Raw genomic sequence first — 25,825 nt, forward strand, 5'->3', positions numbered from 1 at the left:
GGGGGGAGCTGCTAGCCATAGTAGCCCACCATAGACAATAGTACATTTAAATCCTGTGGACATTTCCATTTCCACAGGACACTTGATTTAGGACAGGGGTCTTCAACGTTTTTCAGGCCAATGACCCCCAAGCTGAGAGAGAGAGCTGAAGCATGTACATATGGTCTAACATTGTGTTTAGATTGAACTTTTTCATAGATTTCATAGAAAGATTCATAAACTTGTTTGACATCACTATCGTGTTGGATTCAAGTTAATGTGTATTTTTTCAGACAGTTAACCACTTAAAACCTAAAAACTTAGTACTTGGTCTGCTCTTTATTCTCTCTCTACACCAAACCTCTTTGCCGAAAATAGCCGATCTACAAGCTCTGCGAGGCGTTGTGAGCTTGCAGATCTGCTATTTTTGGATAATGTTCCCTTCGGAATAGGAATGCTAGGGTTCAAGTGGTTAATGTAAAAACATAACTGGTAGAGCAGGTTGCTGAGGAAGGGACTCCTCCGCACTACTGGAGTGCATTGCAGATTGTAGTGAATGACATGGTTATAAGCAGATGCTGTTTTGTTTTCCAGCCAAACAATGATCCTTTTTAAAACATGAAAAGCCTGTTTTTCTGCTGTAAACTATTTAGCATGGGATTGAAAGCTGCTTAGCTAACATAAGGTTAGCTTACTCGTTTTCAGTGGACAACACCATTTAAAGTGCCTTCAGCCTGAGGTGAAGTGAGGAGCGGTGCATTTTTCATGAGGACTATAAGTTTACCCTTACTGCTGCATTATTGAGAGATGTAAAGAGGCAGCTTGTTTGTGTAAAGGTTACTTACACCAACCACAGCCAGGGAAGCAAAGAGTCATTCAACTGTGGAATAATTAAAAGCAGATTGATTATTCCCACATTTGCAATCAGCGAGTTTTTTTTAATTTCTCCTGGAAGATGCAATAATAAGTATTGATTTGTAGGGCTTAAAGCTGTGTGTGTGTGTGTGTGTGTGTGTGTGTGTGTGTGTGTCTGTGAGAGAGAGAGAGAGAGAGAGAGAGAGAGAAAGAGAGAGAGAGATGTAAAGAAAGCAGCAGCTCTTTTGATGTATTTGCCTATGTATTTGCCTGTATGCACATGCATGCAGGAAGGTAGCTAAGAACAGAACAGAACATCATGACTGGTTTGTGTCAGTTATAGTATTACTAGAGTGGGTTAAGGGGATCTTGACAGCTACTGTAATATTGCTGTGTCAGAGTGCCAGATGCATACTACTAGCCTTAAAGGAGTAGTTCACCCAAAAAATGACTTATTTTCTAACTATTACACACCCCATGAAGCCTTGAATTCATGGAGATGTTTTTGTTTTTTTCCGCATTCCTGAGCCAATAATTTGATGAGGGGTCATCGGTCAATAGGAGACTCAGACGTCATTAAATTATTGGCTTAGGAATGCGACAAAAACAACAAATAAGTACTTTTTTGAACTACTCCTTTAATAAACAGCTAGTAGAATGTATGTGCTTCTATGGCATTTGTAATATAAATTGAAGGATGTTTGCCCTAACTAATGTGAGTTGTCATTTATTGGCATGATCCTGAGCTAACTTCTCAGTTAAGTAGGCTCTGAATCAAGGACAGCCTAATTATACTGCATAGAAAAGCAAGTGTAAAAATGGACCTGTGATGGTCCAGTATGTTTGCACTTCATTGTGGGTCGTTTGGTTTGCCGAAACTTTGCCGTCTTGAAAGTCTATTCTAACATCCACTGATGGTGATGTTAACATATTATTACACAAACATGCAAAAGGCTTGGGGACAATGGGGAGCACAGTCATTTCTTGTTCAAACATTAGCCTAAGGCCAGCTCCTGTCACCACGCTGGCACAGTCCCAGACTCTTATCCTTTAACTTTTAACCCAAATTAATATCCGTGCACTCCCAATTCAAATGTACCACCCTACCCCATCTCTCACTGCCTTCTCTCATTCTGCTGCTCACCCATCCTTTCTCCTCCATGGCCCAGCAGCAGAAACGGGCAGAGTTTTTTATGTTCCTCCTGTCCCTTTCTTTGTACTACCAGGTAGTGTCTCTGACTGAGTACCACCGTCGGATCGATGCGCTAAACAGCGAGGATCTTCGCTCGCTCTGCAAGCGGCTCCAGGTGCCCTGCCCAGACCTCTCTGTCCCCCTCTCTGTGCTCTGCTGTGACTCAACCTGCTGCCACCACCCTTTACGATCCCCTTTAGCCCTAATCTATGCTTCGACTAATACTTTATATTCACCTGAAAAGTGTTGATGCGACTCACGGCTATACGTTTTCCAGTTGAAAATATGTGATTTTGGTCGAGCAATGTGTCGCATGACACCTTTTCACCGAAGCATAATTTAGCCTTTTTAAGTACTGTACTGAAGGACGGCAGTCGCTGTCGCATAAGAACCTTTTAAGCTCCATGTTACGATTACTTTAATTGAAAGCTTACATGGTCATTTAAGAGTTAAGTACAGTTACTGACACCAGGGTCCTTATTTAAAGATCCCAAAGACCGCAAACCTGACAACAAAGTTGTAATTTAGTTTTTTGGCCTCAGTCATTGCAGAAATTTGGAGATGTGAGGTTTTGGATCTGACGGCAGCTTTATTTATATTAGTCAGGCTATATTTTTCAGACCCCCTGCCCTGGTGTGTCAAGTGCTATACTTGATCAGTCTGGCCAGTGACTAGACTTTGAGTGTTTACTTGGGAAAACGTCTTTTTTCTAGATAAGATTGAGCTTATCTTATCTTCACTCGCTTTTACCTTAAAGACGACTTATCTCTGGTGTGGAAACGAGCAGTGGATAGATGGTGAGAGAGATGGGAGGCATTAGAGGGGATGGTGTGTGGGTGGGAGGACGGAAGTGAGACTCCATTGACTGGGTGAGGGATAGTTTTCTGAGGACAATGCGGGTAGTAGGCTCATTTCAACGAGGGCCGTAACATGAGAGCCATCCTGGCCACTACCAGTGGTGAAGTGATCCACAATCAGCCCCTGTTAGGGGAGAAAGATAGACAACCCAAACAAATCCGCTGGCAGGGGGAAATCTCAAACACCGGAATCCAAATTATTCATTGGGGTTGTTTTCCTATTCACCCTGCATTTTCCCCTGCCAGACATCAGCCCTAACCATGGTTATGGCTCTGCCAATCCAAGCTTAGTCTCCTGGCATTGGAGCGCAAAATTATGGAATTCCACGACTGACAGTGTTTTAAGTACTTGGATAAAAGTGATGGAAAATGTAAATAAATGTTAGTTTTTATTAGAGCCCAGCCAAGGCCAGATTTCTGGGTCCTAGACCACCGATTGCCGATGTTTTTGATCCATCTTTTGTCAAAGTGCAACATTTTCTTATTAAAAACAGATTTAACTTATAAGCAAACAAGTAAATATAAAAACGCACATGCTCACATACACATGTGTGATGCTTTGTGAGCTTGTAAATCTATCTTTGACATTATTTTGAAAAGTTCTGAAAATGTTCAAGGGACGCCAGTGTGAAAGAAAGTGGTTGAAAATCGGGACATATCGGCCGCATAATTGCCGATACTCATGTCATCAAAAAAGTCAAGTATATATCAGTGAGTCTGATATATTGGTCTGGCTGTAGTTTTTAATACTTTTCTCCTTATGTTAGATTGCTTTAGTTTACCCTTTTCATTTCCACTCCTTTTAGTAGCCTAGAGTTGGAGTTGATTATCTGCTGCTTCTATATGAAATTCTGTTCTGTGATACTACAATTCATAGATTTGGGCCGGGTTTCAGATTTGTGAGATTCTAGCTTGCTCATCGTGGCTGCTGTAAACCTTTTGCAATTAGACTGTAGGTCATATATGAGACAGACAATATATCCCACTACTACTGTAAGTAAATGCTCTCTGGCAAACTTAACCCATTAAGACATGGAAGGCTGGAACGCATCTGTGTCACTTTAGATTTATTTGGCTATTAAAAAATAGCAGATATACAAGTTCATAGCGCGGCACCGAGTGCCGCGCTATGAGCTTGTAGATCTGCTATTTTTGAGAAATTTTGAGAAGAAAAAAAATTCAATGTTTTTTTTGTTAGGATTTAGAAAACTTTTTTGAGAATCGCCTCAGGTCTTAATGGGTTAAATCACGCTTCCCCCACTACTGTACAGGCACCTCTGACAACTGTTTGTGCTTATAGATCACCACCAAGGAGGAAGAGAACTCCAAACATGGCACGTCCATCAAAACGGAGCTGGAGCCCGAGACGTTTAAACCCAACCTTAGTGAACCCAGCGACCTCCTGGAAGCAGACCAGATAGAGAAGGTAATCATCACACCGTCCTACGTTGGTCCACACAAACATACACCCAATGTGCAGACATTTTTAACACTCACTTTTATAGAGATCTTAATGCAGAAAATGTGTTGGTGGCTGCATGTTGTGACCTTGTTGGCATAGTAAGCTAACAAGCATGACTGTGCCCTTCTTTACCTTTCAGTACATACTCAGCAGAAGGGGAAAAACAATTGCCATTCACTTGCAAATAAGCCGGCCGGAAACGGCCTGCTAAAAACCCTGGCCTTGCTTCTCTACAGTTCATCAGTGGTGTAAAGTAACGAAGTACTTTTACTCAAGTACTGTACTTAAGTACAGTAAAGTTTTGAGGTATTTTTACTTTACTGGAGTATTTCCAATTTTCTGTACTTCACTACATCTCAGAGGCAAATATTGTAATTTTTACTCCACTACAATTATTTGAAAACTTTAGTTACTTTGTAGATTTTGATTATTATTACAAAACATACAGTAACCACTTCAGCCCTATATACATTTCGGCCATTTGAAAATATCTACAAGCTCACAACACGTCGCGATGCAACGTGTTGTGAGCTTGTCGATCTGCTATTTTCTTCTTATTTTTTTGGAAACTTGGAACGAGTGGTTTTACTTTTGGTACTTTAAGTACATTTTGATGCCAATACTTTTGTACTTTTACTGCTGTTCATGTACCTCACTCAATGAGTGAATGACTCCAGTGTTATCATATGACTCCACATCTGTCCAGCTCCTTCCCATTGGTCAGCTGTTGATTTGATCGTTAGGTGAGCAGCAGTGGGGACTTTCTGCACAAGCACATACCTCACCCTGTTATGCTGTTGACAGAATTGTACAGCCTTTAAATGATTCATCCAATTAATTATCCAACTGCTGCTAGTTAGTGGTTCTTTGGAAAACGGAAATGGAGTTTTTACTTGTCAGAGGGGAGGGGAAATTACTTTTCTGCATTCATTCACGCAGTCGATGGGTGCTCAGATAGTCCACAGATGAGCACACGGGAGGGTGGGGTGCTATTAGAGCTTATCTTGCTCAGAAACACTTCAACATGTAGACTGGGCAAGCAAAGGGTTGAACTGGCAACCTTTTTAAAATTCCCAGACAGCGTCTTTACCCACTCAGCTACAGCCACCCTGGAAAGAGTGCAGGGTTTAAGTTGATGGTAGACAAAGCTGCTTCTCTGTTCCACATCAATACATGTTTGAAAAGAATGCAAAGGCTATGTTAATCATTGTATTTGCTTGTATTGAAATACAAATTTGCATGTAAGGAAATGTAACTAAGGAAAGATGCTGGTGCAGAAAGCACAAAGGAGCTGGCCAGATGTATGGAGAACCGAGATGACTGGAGACTCCGATGGAGGGCTCGTCTGAGGACGATGTAGAGAAAGCTTTGATTTGGCGTTCCCTTTTTAAGGGGAGGACAATATATTCTAGCAACACTTGTTACATTATTTTGACAAACTAAAGGAGGTCATAGCAGTGTAAGCTAAAGTGACAAGCTTAGCTAAGTGTTTACTTATTGAAGAAAAAATCATTCTGCATGCTTGGGTCCATGCAAGTATATTTTATTAAAATGGCCAGGCTTTCGGTCAGTAGACCTTCATCAGGGTAGAGAGTAAACTGTGTACAACATAGTGGTATATGAAGTATATAGTATATGAAGGTCCGTGTAAGTCCTTCCTGTAGTCTAGGTACACACGCCTGTCAAGAATATTGACTGGACAGGACACAGCACATATCAAAATTGCCTCAATAGAATGAACATACAGTAAGCATTAACAATAGTAAGCAATGAGAACATAGACAGAATTAAACAATAAATAGAAATACTAATGGATGGACTAATGTAAGGGGTAATGGAACAACACAGACAATAGATCAGGCTAGATTAATTGTAGTTCCTAAAACCCTGTCTATAAAATCACAAAAGTTATGAATATGCCACGTTTGAAGATAACAAGCATGACAAAATAACGAAAATGTACACTTCCATAGCATGAGCCTAGTTGGTGGGCGAAAAGAAGCGTTTACAGTATTGTAATAAAGCAAGTTATTTTTTTTTCACTATTTTGAAGGTAAATACACAAAATATATTTAAATCTCTTTTAAATTGTTGGGCGTACAACATACTTAGCATGTGGAAACACTAGGACCATAGGATCCAAATGAGTCCATATTGGCCTATTGATCCATTGATTTCCAATACACTGCTTTCTTTAATTTTGCATAGGAATGTCCTTGGAGCACACGCCCACTTCATAGTATTGCAGAGGTGTGCTTCTGTGCTGAGTTAGGGATGTATCTTGTTACTGGCATGCTGTCTAGTCTGCTGATTATATGGCTGAGTCTGCTTAACCAGTGCTGAGCCAGTTGAGAAAGAATGAAAAGCATTTAGGGAAGAAATAATTGTGTATGAGTTAACAGAATCTAAACAGGTTTAGCTGCACATGCTGTGCAATGCAGTTAGTTAATTCCTGCTTCAGACACAACACAACAGCTGTTATGTATGTCGGTGAGAATGCAAGCATATATTGCTTGGACTCCTCCAGTGGTAGCAAGCTATTTGTCTATTTTTTCCGTCTCTATGCACCATTCCAATTTCTAATCCTTCTATCAGGCTCTCTCCCAGGCAGCGCTAGATGTGTGTTTTTTTTCCTCTGGAGGGAGACGGTAGTAGGTGTTTGGGGCCCTGTTACTGTTCTTTAAAAGCCCGCAAATGTTAAAAGGTCACCACAGACGTAATTGAGCATTGATGGCTGTGGCCTTTCTGTATTTCATTTTCTTTTTTCCCCCCCCCTCCAATTCTCTCTCTCTCTCTCCCTCCACTGCCTCCTTAAATACTGTTTTATTATTTGTCTCCAGCTTGCTAGGAATCTCCCGCCACGGACCATTGGCTACCCATGGACTTTGGCCTTTGGCACGTCAAAGCACGGCATGAGTATCAAGAGCCTGTACAGGGCCATGCAGGGCCAGGACACCCCTGTACTGATGGTCATTAAGGACAGTGATGGCCAGGTAAATTGTACATTGCATTTGTATACTGTGATGCTGCAAGTTATTTCTGACTATAAGTGGATAATCATCAGACGGCACTGGTTAAGCATGATTTGTACTTGGTTGCATGCAGTGTGGTGCGCCGAAAATAGAATATCTACAAGCTCAGAGCTTGTAGACTGGCTATATTCAGCAGAATCAGCACATGACACACCCATGTATAACTCGGGCTTAATGTAAGTGTTATTAAGCCATTTGGAGCTCTAAACTGCCTCCTCAGGTCCACTTTGAGTCCATGCCTAAACTTAACCATGCAAACAGTGCCTGATCTTAACTAAAATTAAACCACACCAGCCTAAGCCTCTAATCAAATGGCGTAGATCGTGGATCATTAGGGGTGTAAAATATCGTGATAAGAATATTTGCAGATATCAAAACTTTAACACATTACCTGCCATTCACGGTTATATCCGTGAATTCAAATCCAACCGCTATCTGCCAATCACGGATATATCCGTGATAAAAAAAAAAAAATACAAAAAAAACGTCCTGAACCCAAGATAACGTGATCCGAAGATTTACTGCTCCATTCACTCCCTGGTTAACTTATTACTTTAAAATCCTCTATCTCGGCTCCTGTGTACTTTTTTTTTTTTTACTATGTATTTTTGGCGAAACATGCTATTTTCAACTGGGTATAACAAGAGAACGGGAGATCACGATGACATTGTTTTTTCACGGAACTTAGCACAGTGATTTCCTCCGTGATTAGCAACCATCAGGGGATCGATCATGCTGGAGATAAATATTCTGTGGTTCTTGAAAAATTTGTCAGAATGCTTAAAAATGCTGGCAGAAGCTACCTGCCAGCATTAGAAAGCCCCTGGCAGTGAATGTGTTAATAACCGTTATTAGAACCACTCTGTGGTGCCTTGGAAAAGGCACTCTACACGGATAATTACAAAATTAAGTTACTTAATTTGTATACCCATGGATCCTTTAATTAGACATTGGTTTACAGTTTGATTGCTATAAGAAAATCAATCTTTTAAACAATGTAATTTAATTCACAATATGAAAATTTCATGTCATGATTATTGTGGCCAAAACAATTGCGATTAACGATATTATCACAATCAAAATATGCTTAAAACTCTTAAAATGCCACTTTTGTTACAAGTACAAAGCCAACTCATGTCCAGGGTATGACGGACCATTTCACGCTAAATTAAAATCTCTGCAATATGATTACTGTGAGCGTTCTTTTATCACAATAAACGACGATAACGATTATCGTCCCATTCCTAATTTCCTTACGTAAAGTCCAAGTGAGAAAACTATGGTTAACTTCACTGAATGGAAGCTCCATTCGGACAGCCATCTTCCATGCTGCATGTGTTTTCATTTGGGAAGGTACTTTTCCCCCTCAGCATCACCAGGAAGGCAGACACCGCCTACAAGGCTAACTCAGGGAAAGAAAGGACCTTGTGCATTGAAGGAAGTTCAACATTGATAAGCCTTGAGCGAGTGTGATTTTCAATCGATCCGGATAAATGGATCATTATTCCCCTACTGATTATGTTTTATGTAAGTGCCTGGTTGACATAATTGTTTTTGCCTGGTACTCATTTACTTGTTCTGTGTTCCGCCAGGTGTTTGGCGCCCTGGCGTCTGAGCCCTTTAAGGTCAGTGATGGCTTCTATGGTACAGGAGAAACCTTCCTCTTCACATTCAAGCCAGAGTTTGAGGTACGCTAACTCAGCCAACTTCCAAGTGGCCATATACTGTACATGTTCTGCTGTTAAATAAAAGCATATTGAAATTATAAATAATATGGTGACCTCATGTTCGTCCTTCGCTTGCAAAGATGACCAAGTGACTTGAACCATAGTGACCCTATTCTGGGCATGTCATAATTGGTGAATATTTGGCATACATCGGAAGGGACCAAGTAAAGGCCCCTGGGGGATCCCAGTCAATTAAAGGGATACTTCACTTTCACATAAAATAAACATTAAAAATATATATAAAAAAAAAATGAAAGAAGTTATGGCAAAATAAAGGCCCCCTCACACATTAGTAGGACACTCTAATGCGTGAGGGGGCCATGAATTTTCCATGACTTTTTTTCATTTATTTTTAATATATTTTTTAAATGTTTCCCCGACCCGAAAGTGAAGTATCCCTTTAAGTATACTAGGAAAAAAGCCCCCTTCGGTGGTTTGGCCACTTGTTGTTTTCCCCCAAAATGAGTGGATATATGGTACAGGTTTTGTAGAAATATTGTGCCTTAAATGTACTGTAATTAAGACATAAAAAGTAGTGTAAGTATTTGGCCCATCTTACTGTAAAATAAATGTACATAAAACAAATAAAATATAAAATAAATAAATAATAAAACAAAAAAGTGGCCAGTGTTGTCAGGGGCTGACTGTTCCGGTTCCCTGCCCAAGATTCGCACCTAGTTAAAAAGGCATATTCCTTTATAATGTATTTAAAGTGAATTTGTTTAGCCAGTTCACACTCAATGGCAAGTATTGTGAGGTTATAAAGCCAATGTATTGCAGTAGAGCCCGCTGTAACTCTGAGCTGATGGAGAGGGGAAAAAACGGTTTTCCATATTATATATATATTTAAAAAAAAAATTCAATATCGATATTTTTCGGCAGTATATCGATTATTTATCGCGGGAGAAAGTATCGCGATATATCGATATATCGTCCCACCCCTAATGCGCACCCACATGCACGTGCGCACATGCACGCGCCCGCGCACACACGCATTGTTTTAGTTTCTCCCTGACACACACACACACACACACACACACACACACACACACACACACACACACACACACACACACACACACACACACACACACACACACACACACACACACAGTGATCCATGAAAATAACTATTCTGTCCCTATCGGTTCACAACTCGGGCGGTGCTGATTCGACTAGCAGAGCATCGGCCGGTCAGCTTTTATCACGTGTGCGTGTGAATGCGTGTTCAGCGTTCCCCTAGCGTAGCTTCCTGGTTGCTACGTGGGGGGGAACAACAAAAGACAGGTCCGCGTCGCATCAAAGCCCCGCCTCGCCCCGAAGCCCCGTGCCTAAAAACGAGCGCTCTGTCTTCAATCTCCCTGGTTCTCCAATCTCCCTGTGACATATATATATATAACTGAGTAAAGCCCTTTTACACCATATGTGTTAGTTGTCCGATTCTGTGAACGTACGTCATTGCAGCGATGGCAGGACACAACGGGACATAAACAGAATTCAATAGGTAACCAAATGCGGTGTAACATTTATTGATCATTAGAAATGAAAACAAATGTAAAGGTGGAAAAGTAAATGGTTGTCATGCCAGAGCGATTTTGAGGCAAGTTTGAAGACAATTGCTGTGCTATTGACTTGTTGAGTTGTAGTAGTACGCAGTCTACGCACACATACGGGCTGGCTCAGGCCTGGCTTCAATTAAAGTATTAAGATCGGGTTTAAATATGTTTCTATTTTGACAACAATGAACATATATACATTAACATTAATTGTTTGTGATTTAATAGTGATAATATTTGCCTTCTATCTTGTAGAGAAGTGAGAGGAGTTTAACAAATACATTCTGTTGCGAGGTCATTAATATGTTGACTGTATTGTATATTCAATACAATCTTTATTTCAGACCCAGGGAGATCCATATTAGAATTATACAACACAACACAACACAATAAAATAACCAAATGTATGTATAGTGCTCCAGTCAATGAGTTCTCAGATACCTGTAATTCACTTTTCTGATATCATTTCACTTTTAGTGCACTTTTCTGTGTACTTGGCATATGCACGTTTTTGGTTTCTCTTGACATGCTGTCATTGGAAGACGCCTTTTCAGAGACAATACAGTATCAGATTCTCCCAACAACGGCCATGTTGTGCAAGTGGTTCTACAATACATTGTGCTCTGCTGTGTCACCCTACAGGTGTACAAATGGACAGGTGACAATATGTTCTTCATGAAAGGAGATATGGACTCCTTAGCTTTTGGTGGAGGAAGGTGAGTAGGTTCTGTTTTGGATTCATTTGATGAATCCAATTAAAATGCTGTTACTGCAAAATGCTGTTACTACATAGTCAACCTAAATCAGACCATTTACCTTAAATTAAACTCACTAACAGTCTGATTATACAGCCCCCTCTGGCCTTCACAATAGCACAGAAGTCTCTTTGGTTTCCAAGTAAAATCCTTGTTGGTCCTCGACCTGGTACGAATGGTTTGAAGCACCTTGATTTAGCTTGACTTGTTTTTCTCCTCCCCTAGTGGTGAGTTTGGCCTGTGGCTGGATGGAGACCTGTACCACGGCAGGAGTCATTCCTGTAAAACCTTCGGGAACCCCACACTCTCCAAGAACGAGGATTTCTATGTACAGGACATAGAGATCTGGGCTTTTGAATAACAAAACACAGCACCACAGGGAAAAAAGACCTGAAAAGGATAAAGGAGGAGTCATACTCCTTAGAACAGTGGCAACGTCCCAAACCTATAACTGCACATCACCAAGGCTCCCCAGGCCGGGAGCCAGCTATCGGATGCTTGTTGTGCATTAAACTACTGCAGTTATTACAGAGCTTTTTCTTTGTGAAAAATTACCTTTGTGTGTATCTTGTTACAGCCTTGTGCAGCGTCTTTGCAGAGTAGGGGGAACTGTGTAAAAATCAGGGTTAAACAAACAAGAGACCAGTGGTTTTATTTGACGGATGGAGAGAGAGGTAAGGGATCGCTAGGGCTTGAAGAAGGAAGGACCGTCGGAGCCACTCTCACCAGAGACGTGATGAAGATGATGGCAGCTCAGGTTTGGTACTGCCGTGAGAAGAGAGAACTGCCCTTTTTAGTCAGATGCTGAATCTGAGCTTTACAGAAACTCAAGGACTCCCCTACCCCCTCTGTAAGCCCCCAGAACTTTGTTCAGTCAGTAGGATGTTACTCACTGTATGTGCTGTTGGCCTTGACGGAGAGAGACCCAGATTATATGAAAAGAAAGGGAAAAGAAAAACAACCTAACAAAACAAAAATAAAACACATTCCATTGCGCCCAATGGCGGCGGAGTGTCGACAAAAGCATTTGTACCAATTTGTGGTAAGAAAAAAAAAAGCGCAAACACACAAAAGGCGGCGGCGGCAGGAGACGATGACACTCGACTCCCAATAAGAGGGGTGGTGGTTTGCAAATAGAGTCTTCTGTTACAGTACATCTTGGGTTGTCTACCTACCGAGGCTAAACTATAGAGTATCGTGTGTTGTAGTCCTCCTGTTGTTCACCGTCATAGCACACCATCAACAAAGCACATAGCTATAATCAGAATACCCATCGTTGTAATGTTCTGTTCAGTGGGTGTACGTGTGAGTCCAGCTAACACCAGCCTCTCTGTCAGGAAGCTGTGTGTACTGTTCGTAGACAGTAACGTGTTGCAATAGATTTGTGGAATATGCAAATTACTGTCCTGTGACCTCAAATAATGCAGGTTGTTGGCACTTTGCCACTTCTTGTTCCTCTTTACAGAGAGAAACTTGTAAAGCTTTTACGTCTTGATACACAATTGCTTTTCTGGGTATAATTAGAAAAGCCTGAGACGTGGTTAACCGTTTTACATGCATATATGACAATTATATATTGAATATATATGATTATATATGGAGTTATATAATTATATATATATGGCTGTTAAGTGTGACAGTGATCTATTTGTGCTGATATTTCAGCGGTTACAAATATTATGTATATTACCCTGTAAATTAATGTTAAAATAGTAGATTTGTTCCCATATATATATATATATAAATACATATACTATATATATACATAAAGTGTGGATTGGTGGGTTGCTTCTAGCACTTTAATCTGGTGTAAAAGCGTTGAGGCCAGGTTCTTAGATTCTATTAGCAGTAGCTGTACAGTACTTTTTTGTTTAGATTATAAAGATGTTAACTGTCAGTAGAAAGCTTGCTGCTAACAATATCAATAAGGGTATTCCCTAACGCTCTCTGTCCAAAAGGACTATTTCTTTGTGTGGGAGGAGAGGGGGGAGACGTGTGGGTTGAATGTAAAACAAAAAAGGAAAAAAGAAAAGAAAAATCCAATCCCAGGGCACCATTTCTCTCCTTGTGTGGCTGGTAAGTCTTTGTTGGATAGGAGATCTAACTTTTGACAGAGCGTGGATGACGGAAAGTTTGTAAATAACCCTCCCCCCAGCAGCTTTCTCCCCCCCCCCCTTTCTGGTCTTCCACACCAGTATTTGTGTCCTTGTGGAGAGTCACAAAGAATAATATGGATAATTCCTCCAATTATTTCACCAGAATACAATGTATCAGTTATGTATAAATAACAATAAAGCTGAATAAATTGTTGTAACCAGGGATATGCCTGTATTTGTGATGCTTTTACTTTTATTTGTAAATATTTTTTGAACTTTTTCAACTACTGATCATGATGCAAGTATAGCCCCAGGTCACATGATGCATTATTTGTGGGTGTTTTGTTTACAGGTAGTTAACGTGTGCCAACATGCACAGCTCCTGTACAGTTACCTTTAAGCTGGCACACAGGAACTCCTAAATGAAACATACCAACGATTAACATCATTACATCCTGCTGCATTTACCTGTCAAAATGTCTGCTGTGGTTCCATTAATTCAAAGCCTGTGTAAATGTTGACCCAGATAGAAAATACCCCTGTTAGGCGTTTTCCTTGCCAAATTCACACTGAGATTGATGGAATAATTGATTCATTGTTATTCCACAATAAATCCTCCTGAATTTCAAGGCTGAAACACAGCAAATTAACTTTTGTCTGTTGAGGCATGATTTGCATTAGGCAAAACAAGAAAGTAGAGATAACAAGTTTTCAAATGGAATCCTTACATTTGTGGTGTGCTCCATCTAGTGGTCACATCTTGTCAGTGTACTTGAATCTTTTTAAATATACAGTAACTCAGGCCATGAACATCCAGGGGGAAAACCCTAGGCATGTCCAGTAGAATGAAACATCCAGGAGGAGGGCACATGTCTAATATTCTGATATGTCACTGAGTGAAGACAGAAAATATCATGTGTTGCTGTATAGACTGTAAAACACTTCTCAGGTTCAAAAGAAAGATTAACACATTTATTGTTTGTGTGGTAAAGCTCTTAGCAAAAAAGAAAAAAATGACACTTGATATTCAGTGTTCTAATCCAGTGGTTCCCAAACCTTTTAACTCGAGACCCAAAAGATCTCCCGAGGACCCAAACATATACATGAATTAACAACTTAGGCCCTATTTAATAGTGAATATAGCCAATCTACAAGCTCTCAATGCATCACATGCAACACGATGTGAGCTTGCAGATCTGCTATTTCTTAGAAGTGTTTTTGTATGGATTTTTTTTGATTATTTTTTTATGTCAGAAATTCTTTTTTTTAAATGTAGGAAACAAAAACTCACTACCCATAAAAATGGCTGCATGACCCAAAAATGGGCGCTGACCCTCTAGGGAAACACTACCCTAGAGATGTGTCATGTTCAACAAGTATTAATTAGCACATGATCAAATGTGTAAAATAGAGAAATGCCATAGACATTAAAGTTAAATATTTTGTATTACTTTCTTTACCTACTGTTGCTGGACTGATCAGAGCCATATTTCTTGTGCACACTGTGTGCATAAGATGTGAACAAGAAATTTATCACTGACCAGTCCAGCAGCGTGCGCACACACACACACACACACACACACACACACTCTGACAGACAGACTTAGTACAGCCATAAAAAAACATAAAAACAGACTAAACAATAAGAGAACCAAGCATCTGGATGAACTGTATAGTAGCTACATAAAAAGTGTAACTATTCAGCAGTCAGACGAACTGCAGTGTGCAGACTTGAGACTTAGTTGGGACTACAACTGGCACTACAGATCCCGTGGCAAAAATGCCAATATACAGCTTAAAGTTACAAATCAGCTTCAATCAATTTTAAGATAGCAACCTACTGTGGACAAAAGAAATGCATGAGAACAGCCACATAACTGTATAAAAGGTCCCAAGCTTTATTACCACACGTAGGCATACATATTGGTGCTCAAGGTCTAGAAGACTGTAGCCCAGCCTTTTGTCTGCTGCTTCAAGGTTCAAGGTTGTGCTTTATTGTTACATCTTGTGTAGGTACATAAGAGTAAAACATTGGAAAAAAATCTGCTTCCTTCAGACAATGCAGCAGCATAGGTAGCCTAATAATAACAATAATAATAATAAAACCATAAAAAGACAGAGAGTGCCACAAAAAGAGAACATCAGCGTATGTACACGTGCATAATCAGTTTTATTGTCACTTTCACAATACACACTAGGCATACAGGGGAGCAAAATACCGTTCTCCGCAACTCATGGAGCTTGTCACATTTTAACAACAATAGACACATTAAAAAGAGACAAAGCCGTTTAAAACATTAAAAAGTAGAGAGAGCAGACAACATTGGTTTAAAAAATTGCTGATTGTGTGAGGGATTGGGGCTTGGGGGGGATGGGGGTAGCGTTTCCCTTTGTCCTGGTTCATTCTAGTTCTTGGCAGTTTGTTCATGTGCCTGATTTTTAGCAGTCTGTTGCCAGTGGCTCTGAGACTGTGTAGCCGTTTTCCATGCTTGTGGAAAATTAAAGTGTTTAAATTAAAGTCCACCTCCTTTGCCCCACTATATGGGTCATTCCAGAATTGGAGGACATTTGGGCTTTCACATTTTTGAAAAATTAACCTTCTATTTGACAATTTTCTGTTATATATTCATCAATAATAGGTAATAAACTATCAAAAGCTTGATTGGCTCAGCTCAGGCATCAAAGATATTTTTTTAATTACATGTTTTATTTGTTGTTTGCTATACCTGGCGCAACCCTGTTACCAACACTCAGGAACCTGAAAATAGGGCATTCATGTATTTTTAAAATATAATTCCTTTACCATTAGGTTAAAGAAGTAACATTCTCTCTGAATAAACATTTGATTTCAGATATGAATTTATTTCAATTAGTTTAAGCAACTTTTGAAATCTATCTTGCACAACTTTTCAATTGTGGCATGTTTCACTTTACTAATTTAAGTATTAATTTTCAAATATTTGCTCTAACCCATTATACATATAATTACTTAAACTCTTTAAAGGACAATAGGTCAAACCCTTATGCGTTGAGAAAGACATTTATGTTAATATTTGATTAAAATGATAATGGTAACAGGGTTGAAATTACAGTAACAGGGTTGAATAGCTACATTACTTCTGATTATAGATTATTTTCAATGTGACAAATAAATGCTCAAGACCACATAATTAGTCTTTTAATAACCTTTAATAACAGAAAATGAAATATTATTTGAATAACTTTTAATATGTTTCACATGAGGATGGTTGGTAGGTAGTGTGGAAATGGAAAATGGACCAGGAGGCAGCAGAGCTGTTCCAGAAAATCTGGGTTTTACTTTGCAAACAGGAGCTCACACAAGACACGTCTCACCAACATCAACCCCATCTGATTACTAGTTTTCAAACACCTTTTATACCTGATCACCAGCTAACTTGACCAATCAGGGAAGACTCTACTAAGTAGTTCCACTTAGACACAGGTGGCATTTGATCACACCTCAATTAGACCTAACCTGTCAAGCCTATTAAGTTAGAGGACATAACCATTTACCATAACCATGTGTACAATGCAGACAATAACACATACTGTGTTAATGTTAATAAATTAACAAAGTATTTCCTTCTGTGAAATTAATAATACAACCAGAAAATCAATATAACCAGGAAATCACATGTCAACTTAAGGGGGATGAACACTCCTTCTTAAATGGTTATGTCCAGGAATTTAAGTCTGTAGACAAAGAATAGTGAAAGTGAATAGTGAAAACATGAGCAAGAGGAATCTGAACCTTCCCCTTTCAAACATTACACAATCAATGACCTCATACCTGAATATGAATGTGATTACATGTTTGGAATTTTGGGACTGGAGAAATGAGCCTCCATGATATGTTTCACCCCTTCTCCCTTTGGCTCACACATAACCTTGAAAAATAATAACGTTTTTCTTACCACAAAAATGCTTAATAGTGAACTGGTATGGTTGGAGGGCTATAGACACCACTGGAGGATGCAGGCATTCTGATGTTGCATCGAGCTAGTGCATCCACCTTAGGGCTCAGTGGTCAGTCAGCAGCCTGAACTCCCTCCCCAGCAAGTAGTAGCATAGTAGTAGTAGTAGAATGATGACCTCTCCAATCTCGTCTTTGGTACGACTGCCTGGACGCATCCATCACTTGTACAGCCCCTTCAGTCAGATCTCTCTGACAGTCTCCTCTGCTGGAACAATGGTGCTGCAGAACCTCTGTCGATAAGTCTCTTCAGTAGCATTGTATTTGTTTGGTACTGCTGTTTTGATAGCTTCGTATGACTCTGACTGTTGTTGTTCATCCATGCCAGCATATGCTTCAAGGGCCCAAGGGTCAATAAAGTGACAACCGGGGCAACCCATTTTCCCTGCCTCCACCCCCATGCACTCAAACCGCACAGAGAAGCTCTCAGCATCCTCACCTTCTCTGATGTCTGGGATTCTCGGTTCTGATACATGAGAGGCTGGAGTTCGGTTAGGTGGATTATCAGGTCTCTGATCCAGTGGCATGGGCTGTCATGATGTCTCTGTGTCCATTGCACCAGAAGCTGTTTGGATTTGGTTACGGCCAGAACAAGATTTATTCAGTCCGTTTAGAACGACACATAAAGTTCCTCATCTCTTCCATGAAGCTAGTATCAACAGGTGGTGCCATTGGAGTACTCACTGTAGCCTCTTTTGGTTGCACCACTGGTCCTTAATCAATTGGTTTGGCGGCTACCAGAGAACAGTCAGATGGATCGGGAACAGAGATGACAACCCCTTTAACTGGAGGCCCCAACTCCATGCTCCCCTCACGCCAAACACTTTCTTGACTCCCCTGTTCAACTGGGTTCAGCCTGGTAGCTCAGCCTCTTCCACGACCACCTGGCATCATGGTCTACTTCACAGTTGTCAAATTCATAAAGGCATACCATACCACCACTGCCACCAAACAACTATAACTCATTTTGACTACATGGTTAAAATAAAATGAAGCATTATAGTCTGTAAAATTCAATAATGTTTAAAATACGTAGATTAACCTAAATTATAGTTTAGATTATGTAATGTTTTTAATTTAACCATAAATAATAGTGTTTTAATTATATTAATGCAACCCTGTTAATGTTGTACAACCCTGTTACTCTAATCACAGTAACAGGGCTGCAAGTAACAGGATTGCAAATCAATGCTAATGTTAGCTTTTTCTCAGGAATAGAAGCTATCTGTTTAGATAGCTGTTAGCATTTACCAAGAGGACAAACTCACATAAGTAAATAAGTACAGACTTTTTGTCAAGTATTTATCTTATTCTGGAAATATGCATAACAGGGTTGCGTGAGGTAGGTTGAGACATTCAAGCAAGGCTGACAATGTTATAAAAATATGAATAATAGAAGAGAGGAGATACCTTTGCTCTACCCATGCTGTTAGGAAAGTGTTTGATGATGTCACTTCTAGTGTGTCATGTGACTCACACTTTTCTTCTTCTTTTACCATGCTAAAAAGGTTAAGGTAACAGGGTTGCATGCAAGTTGTGGGACACAGGTTATTTGCATAATAATACTTATTTAAAATATTATGTTAATTAAAAAATATGTTTCCACATCTACAAGAGACATCTATGAACAAAATAATGCAAAAGAAAGTAGATTTAGGTGTCATTTTAACAGTTTTATCTGAGATTCAATTTGGTCACCAAGGGGGTGGGACAAGAGAAAACTAGCATTTTAGGGGTACTACAGACTTATTTGGTATTTTTTTAAAATATGTTCAAAAATTTTTTTCTCCAAGTTGATTTAGATTTGGTCTCAGGACAAGTCAAAGTTACACGACAACTGCATTAATTAGTATTTTGTAAATGGATTATTTGACATTTCTTGGGTGGGACGTAAAATGTCCTCCAATTCTGGAATGACCCATATAGGCAAGGCAACTTTATTTATATAGCACTTTTCATACACCAGGGCAATTCAAAGTGCTTTACAAAATAAAAAATACAGAGTGCAACAATGCACTTTTAAAAGAAATAGAGAATATAATAGAGATCATAAATAATAATAAATAATACAAAGTGACAGCACAGCTCATTTAAAACCCAGGCAAGACCTAGCTGTTCTTAGCCATCACTGGATAGAGTAAGCAATGTTAAATAAATATGTTTTTAACTTGGACTTAAAAACAGCTATGGTAGGGGGTTGTCTAATGTAACCTAGAATATTGTTCCAGGTTTGTGGTGCATAGCGGTGAAATGCTGCTTCACCATGTTTTGTTCCAACTTTTGGAACAATTAGTAGGACAGCCCCAGATTACCTAAGGGTTCTAGGGGGTTCATATGGCTCCAGCATGTCTAAGATGTAGCTGGGCCCAGAGCCACAGAGACATTTATAGACAAGTAACAACATTTTAAAATCAATTCTCTGGGGGACTGGTAGTCAATGTAAGGATTTTAGAATGTGTAATATGGTCATATTTTTTACTTCAGGACTCTAGCAGCAGCATTCTGAATCAGTTGGAGTTGTCTTAGCTCCGACGGAACCTCTCCCTCATAGCGGAGGGAGAGGTTCCGTAGGGGCTAGAGTTGTCTAAGCACTTTGCTTGAGAGTCCTGTGAGCACACCATTACAGTAATCCAGTCTACTGGGAACAAAAGCATGTATAAGTGTTTCTAGGTCTTGCTTGGACATAATTCCCCTGGGTCTTGCAATATTTTTAAGGTGATAATAGGCAGATGAAATTACAGATTTTATATGACTGTTAGTCTAGGACAACACCAAGATCTCTGACCTGACTCCTAGGTTTAAGAGACCAGGATTTAAAGAGATGTTGCCATGGTTTTGCACTTTTTCTGTTTTTCATTGTCTATGAGGTTGATAGAACTTCATTAAGCCCCCTGGTGGTGTTTTTATGGTGTTTTATGTCTTCTCTGGCTATTTTGAGTTTCTTCCTGGAGGCTGAAACCTTGTGGGTCAAACGTGCCAATAGAAAAACAGCGCTTTAATGACACAGTAGAAATATACCCTCCCCCTCCTTATCATAACACAACAGGTGTGGGCATGAGGAGGAGGAGGGACTAGGACAGGTGGGTGGTCTTGTAGGAGGAGGCGGAGGGACTGGTTCAGGTGGGAGGTGAGAACCAGGTATACTTAATGAAGTGTCCACATAAAAACATAATTTTAACACTTTCTGTACACTTTTTTGAAAAAAATCTTCCTCCTAGTATAACCATAATACCTGATGATCATGTTTTAGGGAGGGGGAAAAATCACTGAAAATCACGGCACCCCGTCTTTAAGGTGAGAGATTACTCTCTGTCTCTGCTTCTGTGGTCCAAAAACAATTAAATCAAATCTTGATTTGATTTAATCAAGATAAGAGTAAATCAAATAATATAAGATCCAGTAGAACTAGGACAGAGACATTGGCAGAGTTATTATTAAGGCGAATGTCATTTATAACCTTTCTGAGTGCAGTCTCAGTGCTATGATGGGGCCGAAATCCTGACTGAAACTTGTCAAAACAATTATTTAAAAGTAAAAAGTGACTCAATTGTTGATGAACAACCTTTTCAATCACTTTAGCTAAAAAGGGTAAGTTTGTTAGTACAGCAGCATCAAGGCTGCTCTTTTTAAGGAGAGGCTTGACAACTGCAGTTTTCAGGTCCCCAGGAAAAATGTCAGATTGAAGAGAACCATTCACAATATTTACTAGTTCTTTCACCAGACTGTCCAAAACAGCTTTGAAAAAACTAGTGGGTAAAACATCAAGGCAACAGGTAGATGAATTCAAACTGGAAACAATATCTTCAAGTATTTTGTCATCAATAATGTGTTGCTTCTGGAGGCCTATGGTAGTGATAAGATGGCCGTGTTTGACACTGAGGAGTTACAAGCATTCCTGATACCTTGAATCTTGTCATTAAAAAATGAGGCAAACTCATTACATTTGCTGGTGTTGACTAGTTCTGATGATATTAAAGTTGGAGGATTAGTTAGCCTGTCAAATGTAGCAAATAACATGCGTGAGTCGTTACTGTGCTTTTAGATGATCTCAGACAAATGTGATTGCCTGGCACTTTTCAATTTCATGTTAAAAATGTGTAGGTTTTCTTTATAAATTAAAAAAAATACGATTTCCGCCATTTCCGCTCCGCTTTTCGACATTCTCTTTTCTGGGCCCTTACTATATTAATATTAGAGAAGACTTATTGTGAGACCATTACCCACAGTGTAATGTGGTCCATGAACCAACTCTCCACCCAGATATGAAAACAATATTTACCATTACATGACATCTTCTGTTGAATCATCACCTTCACTTACTTTGGTTCTGCTAGAGCAGCTCTCCTCAGTCCCGTGATAAAGCGTCCATGATGGAAAGCCCGTCCACACTGGATGTGTTTGTCTTCCTGAGGGCAGGGAATCTCCTGTGAGCTACTCTCCATGTCGTGGATCACATGGCCGTTCACTGTGTGGGCATCCAGGCCCTCCACTGAACCTGAAGGAAACACCAGCGTCACGATGTTCATTCAAAAAACATTGAGGTTGAGGCAAAAGACATAGTTATAGAAATACATGGAAGATTACTGCAGGCATTTAACATTCAACATTAATATTTTCGATTTTACAACATTGAAGAGACGTCAACAAGATGAATATTAGTTTGCATTGTCAGTGCATCTCTCTCTATCTGTCTCTCTCTCCCTCTCTCTCTCTATCTCTCTCTCTCTCGTTGTCGTCCCCGTCATGGGTCATCCAGCTCCATCTCCATGTCCTCCACGCTGCGGGTGGAACCATGGCGCTTTACGGTTCTCCTGCTGCTAAGACACTCCGCTGCTTTTGTAGAAGATATGGACAACCATGTAGGCTTACAGTAGGCCGGCCTACTACTGTCTGTGGACTGTGTCAACTTGAGAAATGTTTCAATTCCACATAAAAAATAAGTTAAAGGATGACAATGAATAGTGATTGATAGAGTTAATCTCGTTATCTTAATTATCATAATTTGTCTAGTGTCCTAAACCTGCTTTAAATGTCAATTTAATATAATGGTGTCATATTGGTCTAATTCAGTCATGTTAAATGTGCTTCTGTACTCCTATTCTCTCTGTGTCTATGCAAGGTCAAACTAGCTACAGGCTTTCTGTGGCTATCTGTTGTTTAGAGAACACTATCTCGGTGTTCTTCTCCAATGCATAACCCGTCACGAAGTCACCACTGACCAGTGACCGGTCAGAGCCGAGGTCAACATGTTGACCCAGACATGTGGACGCTGTTTGTCCAAAGATAAACTGTCACACCATCATCATCATCTTCATCATCTACCATCCTCATCTTCATCATCTTCATCTGACAACAACTAGCATCATCACTCTCCACCAATGGCAGGATTACACCTCCGACGGCTGGACGCTTGATCTGTCTTCCATGATGTCATATGTTTATGTTAACGGACGCTGTTAAAGTCCAGTGCTTTCTCTGTTAAACTTCAGAGAGACGACGACCGATGATGCGTTAACACCTGTGACACTGTAACCTTCCATATCTCTCTGTCTGTTAATACAAGATATTTCACTACATCCAATGGCTGCCTGTGTTCGAGTCTGAATTTTCTTTGTCGCCTTTATGAAACATGTCTGGTACTTTGTGTGGGTGATAAGGAAAAAACAGCTCCATCTGTTGTCCAGGAATTGGATTAATGGGGTGGCTTACATTCTCGTTCTAAAATGAAACAAACACAAAACAAAGCACATTAAACATTTAAATCAAATCATATTTAAATCAAATATTCATCAAACTCCCCTCTATTTTACACCCTATATCTATAATATAGTGTGTCAGAGAATGAATTTGTCGATGAGAAAGAAAAAAAAATCAAACAAAAAATCAAGAGAAAAAAAAAAAAATTAAAAAAATATAATTAAAATATTTAAAATTAAAATATAACAATGAAAAATAAGGAATAAACATCTTTGTTCTGAAGAGTATATTGAAATGAGTACAGAAAAATAGCTGAAAGAATTAAAGCTTTCAAAAAGTAGCAGATCTACAAGCTCAAAAACATCTTAAGTTAAAATGATAAAATATTTTCAAAACTTTTAAAAGAAATCAAAATTACTTTATAATATTCTTAATATTATAGTTAATGTTTTCCAATATTTATATTAGAACATATTGAATCTTATTAGGGTTAATTTAACTGATCTATGTTTTAAATGGAATTCACTTGAGACTCAGTAGCTAACACTTCCTGCTGAAGGAATTATGGGTAATAGAGTCTAAGAGACCAGAAGGAATTATGGGTAATGGAGTCTAAGAGACCAGAGCGGCCATTTTGGATGAGCGAATGACGCTAAATGAATGATTTGTCACTGACATTATCCTTGGAAATTTCTACTTAGTTCTAACTGACTGGAGAATGACTGAAGATTGGACATAGCTGAATCGCTCACACACATAGAAGGGAGAAAAAGATAAACTCCTTTCGCTCCCTCACTCCCTCGCTCTCTCGCACACACACACCATAAACAACAGGCGCTCAACGAGACTATGCAAAGAGAGAAAGAGAGAGAGAGAGCCATTCAGTGTTCAAAGTTTTAAACTCAATCATTCATACACGTACAGAACATAGATATTTCAGCGACAAACTAATTTTGGAATGAGAAATATTTGAACAGAAGGTTCAAGCAAAGGAATATAAAATGTATTATTAAGGCATTTAAAACTTATTGTTAAAGCTCAATATATTAAATGGATGGATGGTTTAATCTACAGTGGTCAAAATAAAACCGGTCAAAGGTAAAAAATATATATATGCTCACCCCCCGCACTACCCCGGCCGGAGGTGGTGAGAGAAAGAGAGGCAGATAAGATAAAGATATAGATATTATTCGGTACAGATTACAACAGGCAACAAAGGGGAACAGGAGGGAACTTAAAGAGGTGGTGCCATGGTTTTGCACTTTTTCTGTTTTTCATGTGTTTATGAGGTTGATAGAACTTCATTAAGCCCCCCGGTGGTGTTTTTATGGTGTTTTATGTCTTCTCTGACTATTTGGAGTTTCTTCCTGGAGGCTGAAACCTTGAGGGTCAAAAGTGCCAATAGAGAAACAGGGGCATTGTGACATCACAATGCCATACCCTCCCCCTCATTATCATAACACAACAGGTGTGGGCATGAGGAGGAGGAGGGACTAGGACAGGTGGGTGGTGCTAAGGTGGTGGAGGAGGTGCTAAGGTGAGAACCAGGTATACTTAATGAACTGGAGGCGTGTCCACATAAAAACAACATTTTACACTTACTGTACACTTTTTTTTTTTTTGAAAAAAATCCTTACATAATAATACCTTATGATCAGGTTTTAAGGTTGAAAAATATCATGGCACTCCATCTTTAACAAACAAATAAATACTCATAGAGTAAAAGACAGTAATTAATCAAAGCATAAGCTCACAATGAATGCAGGACCCCATACGGGAGTGTCCGCTTTGTGAACTTAGGCTGTAATAAATAAGATAGCCTGGCATCTTGGGAACAAGCAATTTCCCTGTGTTCCATATATCAAATATAAATATTAATATATCATGTATATCCAGCAGCGCTACCGGTGTATACGGCCAGAAGTAAAGGCTAATGATGTGAACGTAATATATAAACACCTTTGTGGACCAAGACCTCGGAGGAAAACCCATAGGGTGAGCCGGGGAAATGGTGAGACAAATGTGTCTGTATAAATAAAGTATAATGAGTCCAATATATATATATATACATATACAGAACGGACCCTACCATCTGTGTGCAGCACATCAAAAGCAATCAAGCACATAAAACAATAAAACACTTTGACTGTGACAGAAGAAATCGCACCGAAAAAATACAGTCTGAAAACCGTGGAGGAGTAGTAGATAAAAATAGATTAGGGTGTTTGCACTACACTCTGAAACTTAGAAACGGAAAAAGGAATAACGACCTAAATAATTGACCACTGTATAAGATAAGATAATTTATGAGACATTCAGGAATGTCCTCCCAGGAATATAAGGTGATAAAACATTTTTACTTGACTGACTCCCTGGCGGAGCTGTGTTAAACAGTAATTTAAAAACAGGCTGATAATTATGAGACAAATCGTTCAGCGAAGACAATAAAATAAAAATAAATAAAAAGGTATACTCATCAGATCAAGGTTCACAGGGAGAAGTTATGTGGAGATCCCAATCACTGGACCATGGTAAAATAAAAAATAAAAATATATACTCATCAAATCAATGGTTCAGGGATCCCGACCCCGATGGCCGGAGCATGTGGAATTTGAGACATGTC

General features: G+C 39.4%; 1 protein-coding gene across 1 annotated transcript in view; it reads left to right on the forward strand.

Annotated features, from left to right (window-relative positions):
- Positions 1 to 13,734, forward strand: part of oxr1a (oxidation resistance 1a) — a 189,070-nt gene extending 175,336 nt beyond the window's left edge. The window contains 6 exon segments of the mRNA XM_080425407.1: positions 2,061 to 2,141; positions 4,184 to 4,309; positions 7,186 to 7,338; positions 8,970 to 9,065; positions 11,303 to 11,376; positions 11,641 to 13,734. Coding sequence (XP_080281533.1) covers positions 2,061 to 2,141; positions 4,184 to 4,309; positions 7,186 to 7,338; positions 8,970 to 9,065; positions 11,303 to 11,376; positions 11,641 to 11,776 — 666 coding nt within the window. The 3' untranslated portion in view covers positions 11,777 to 13,734.
- The last annotated feature ends 12,091 nt before the right edge of the window (positions 13,735 to 25,825 follow it).

The sequence above is a fragment of the Gymnoscopelus braueri genome, assembly GCF_963280865.1.
Source record: "Gymnoscopelus braueri genome assembly, chromosome: 4".
In the NCBI taxonomy this organism is placed as follows: domain Eukaryota; kingdom Metazoa; phylum Chordata; class Actinopteri; order Myctophiformes; family Myctophidae; genus Gymnoscopelus; species Gymnoscopelus braueri.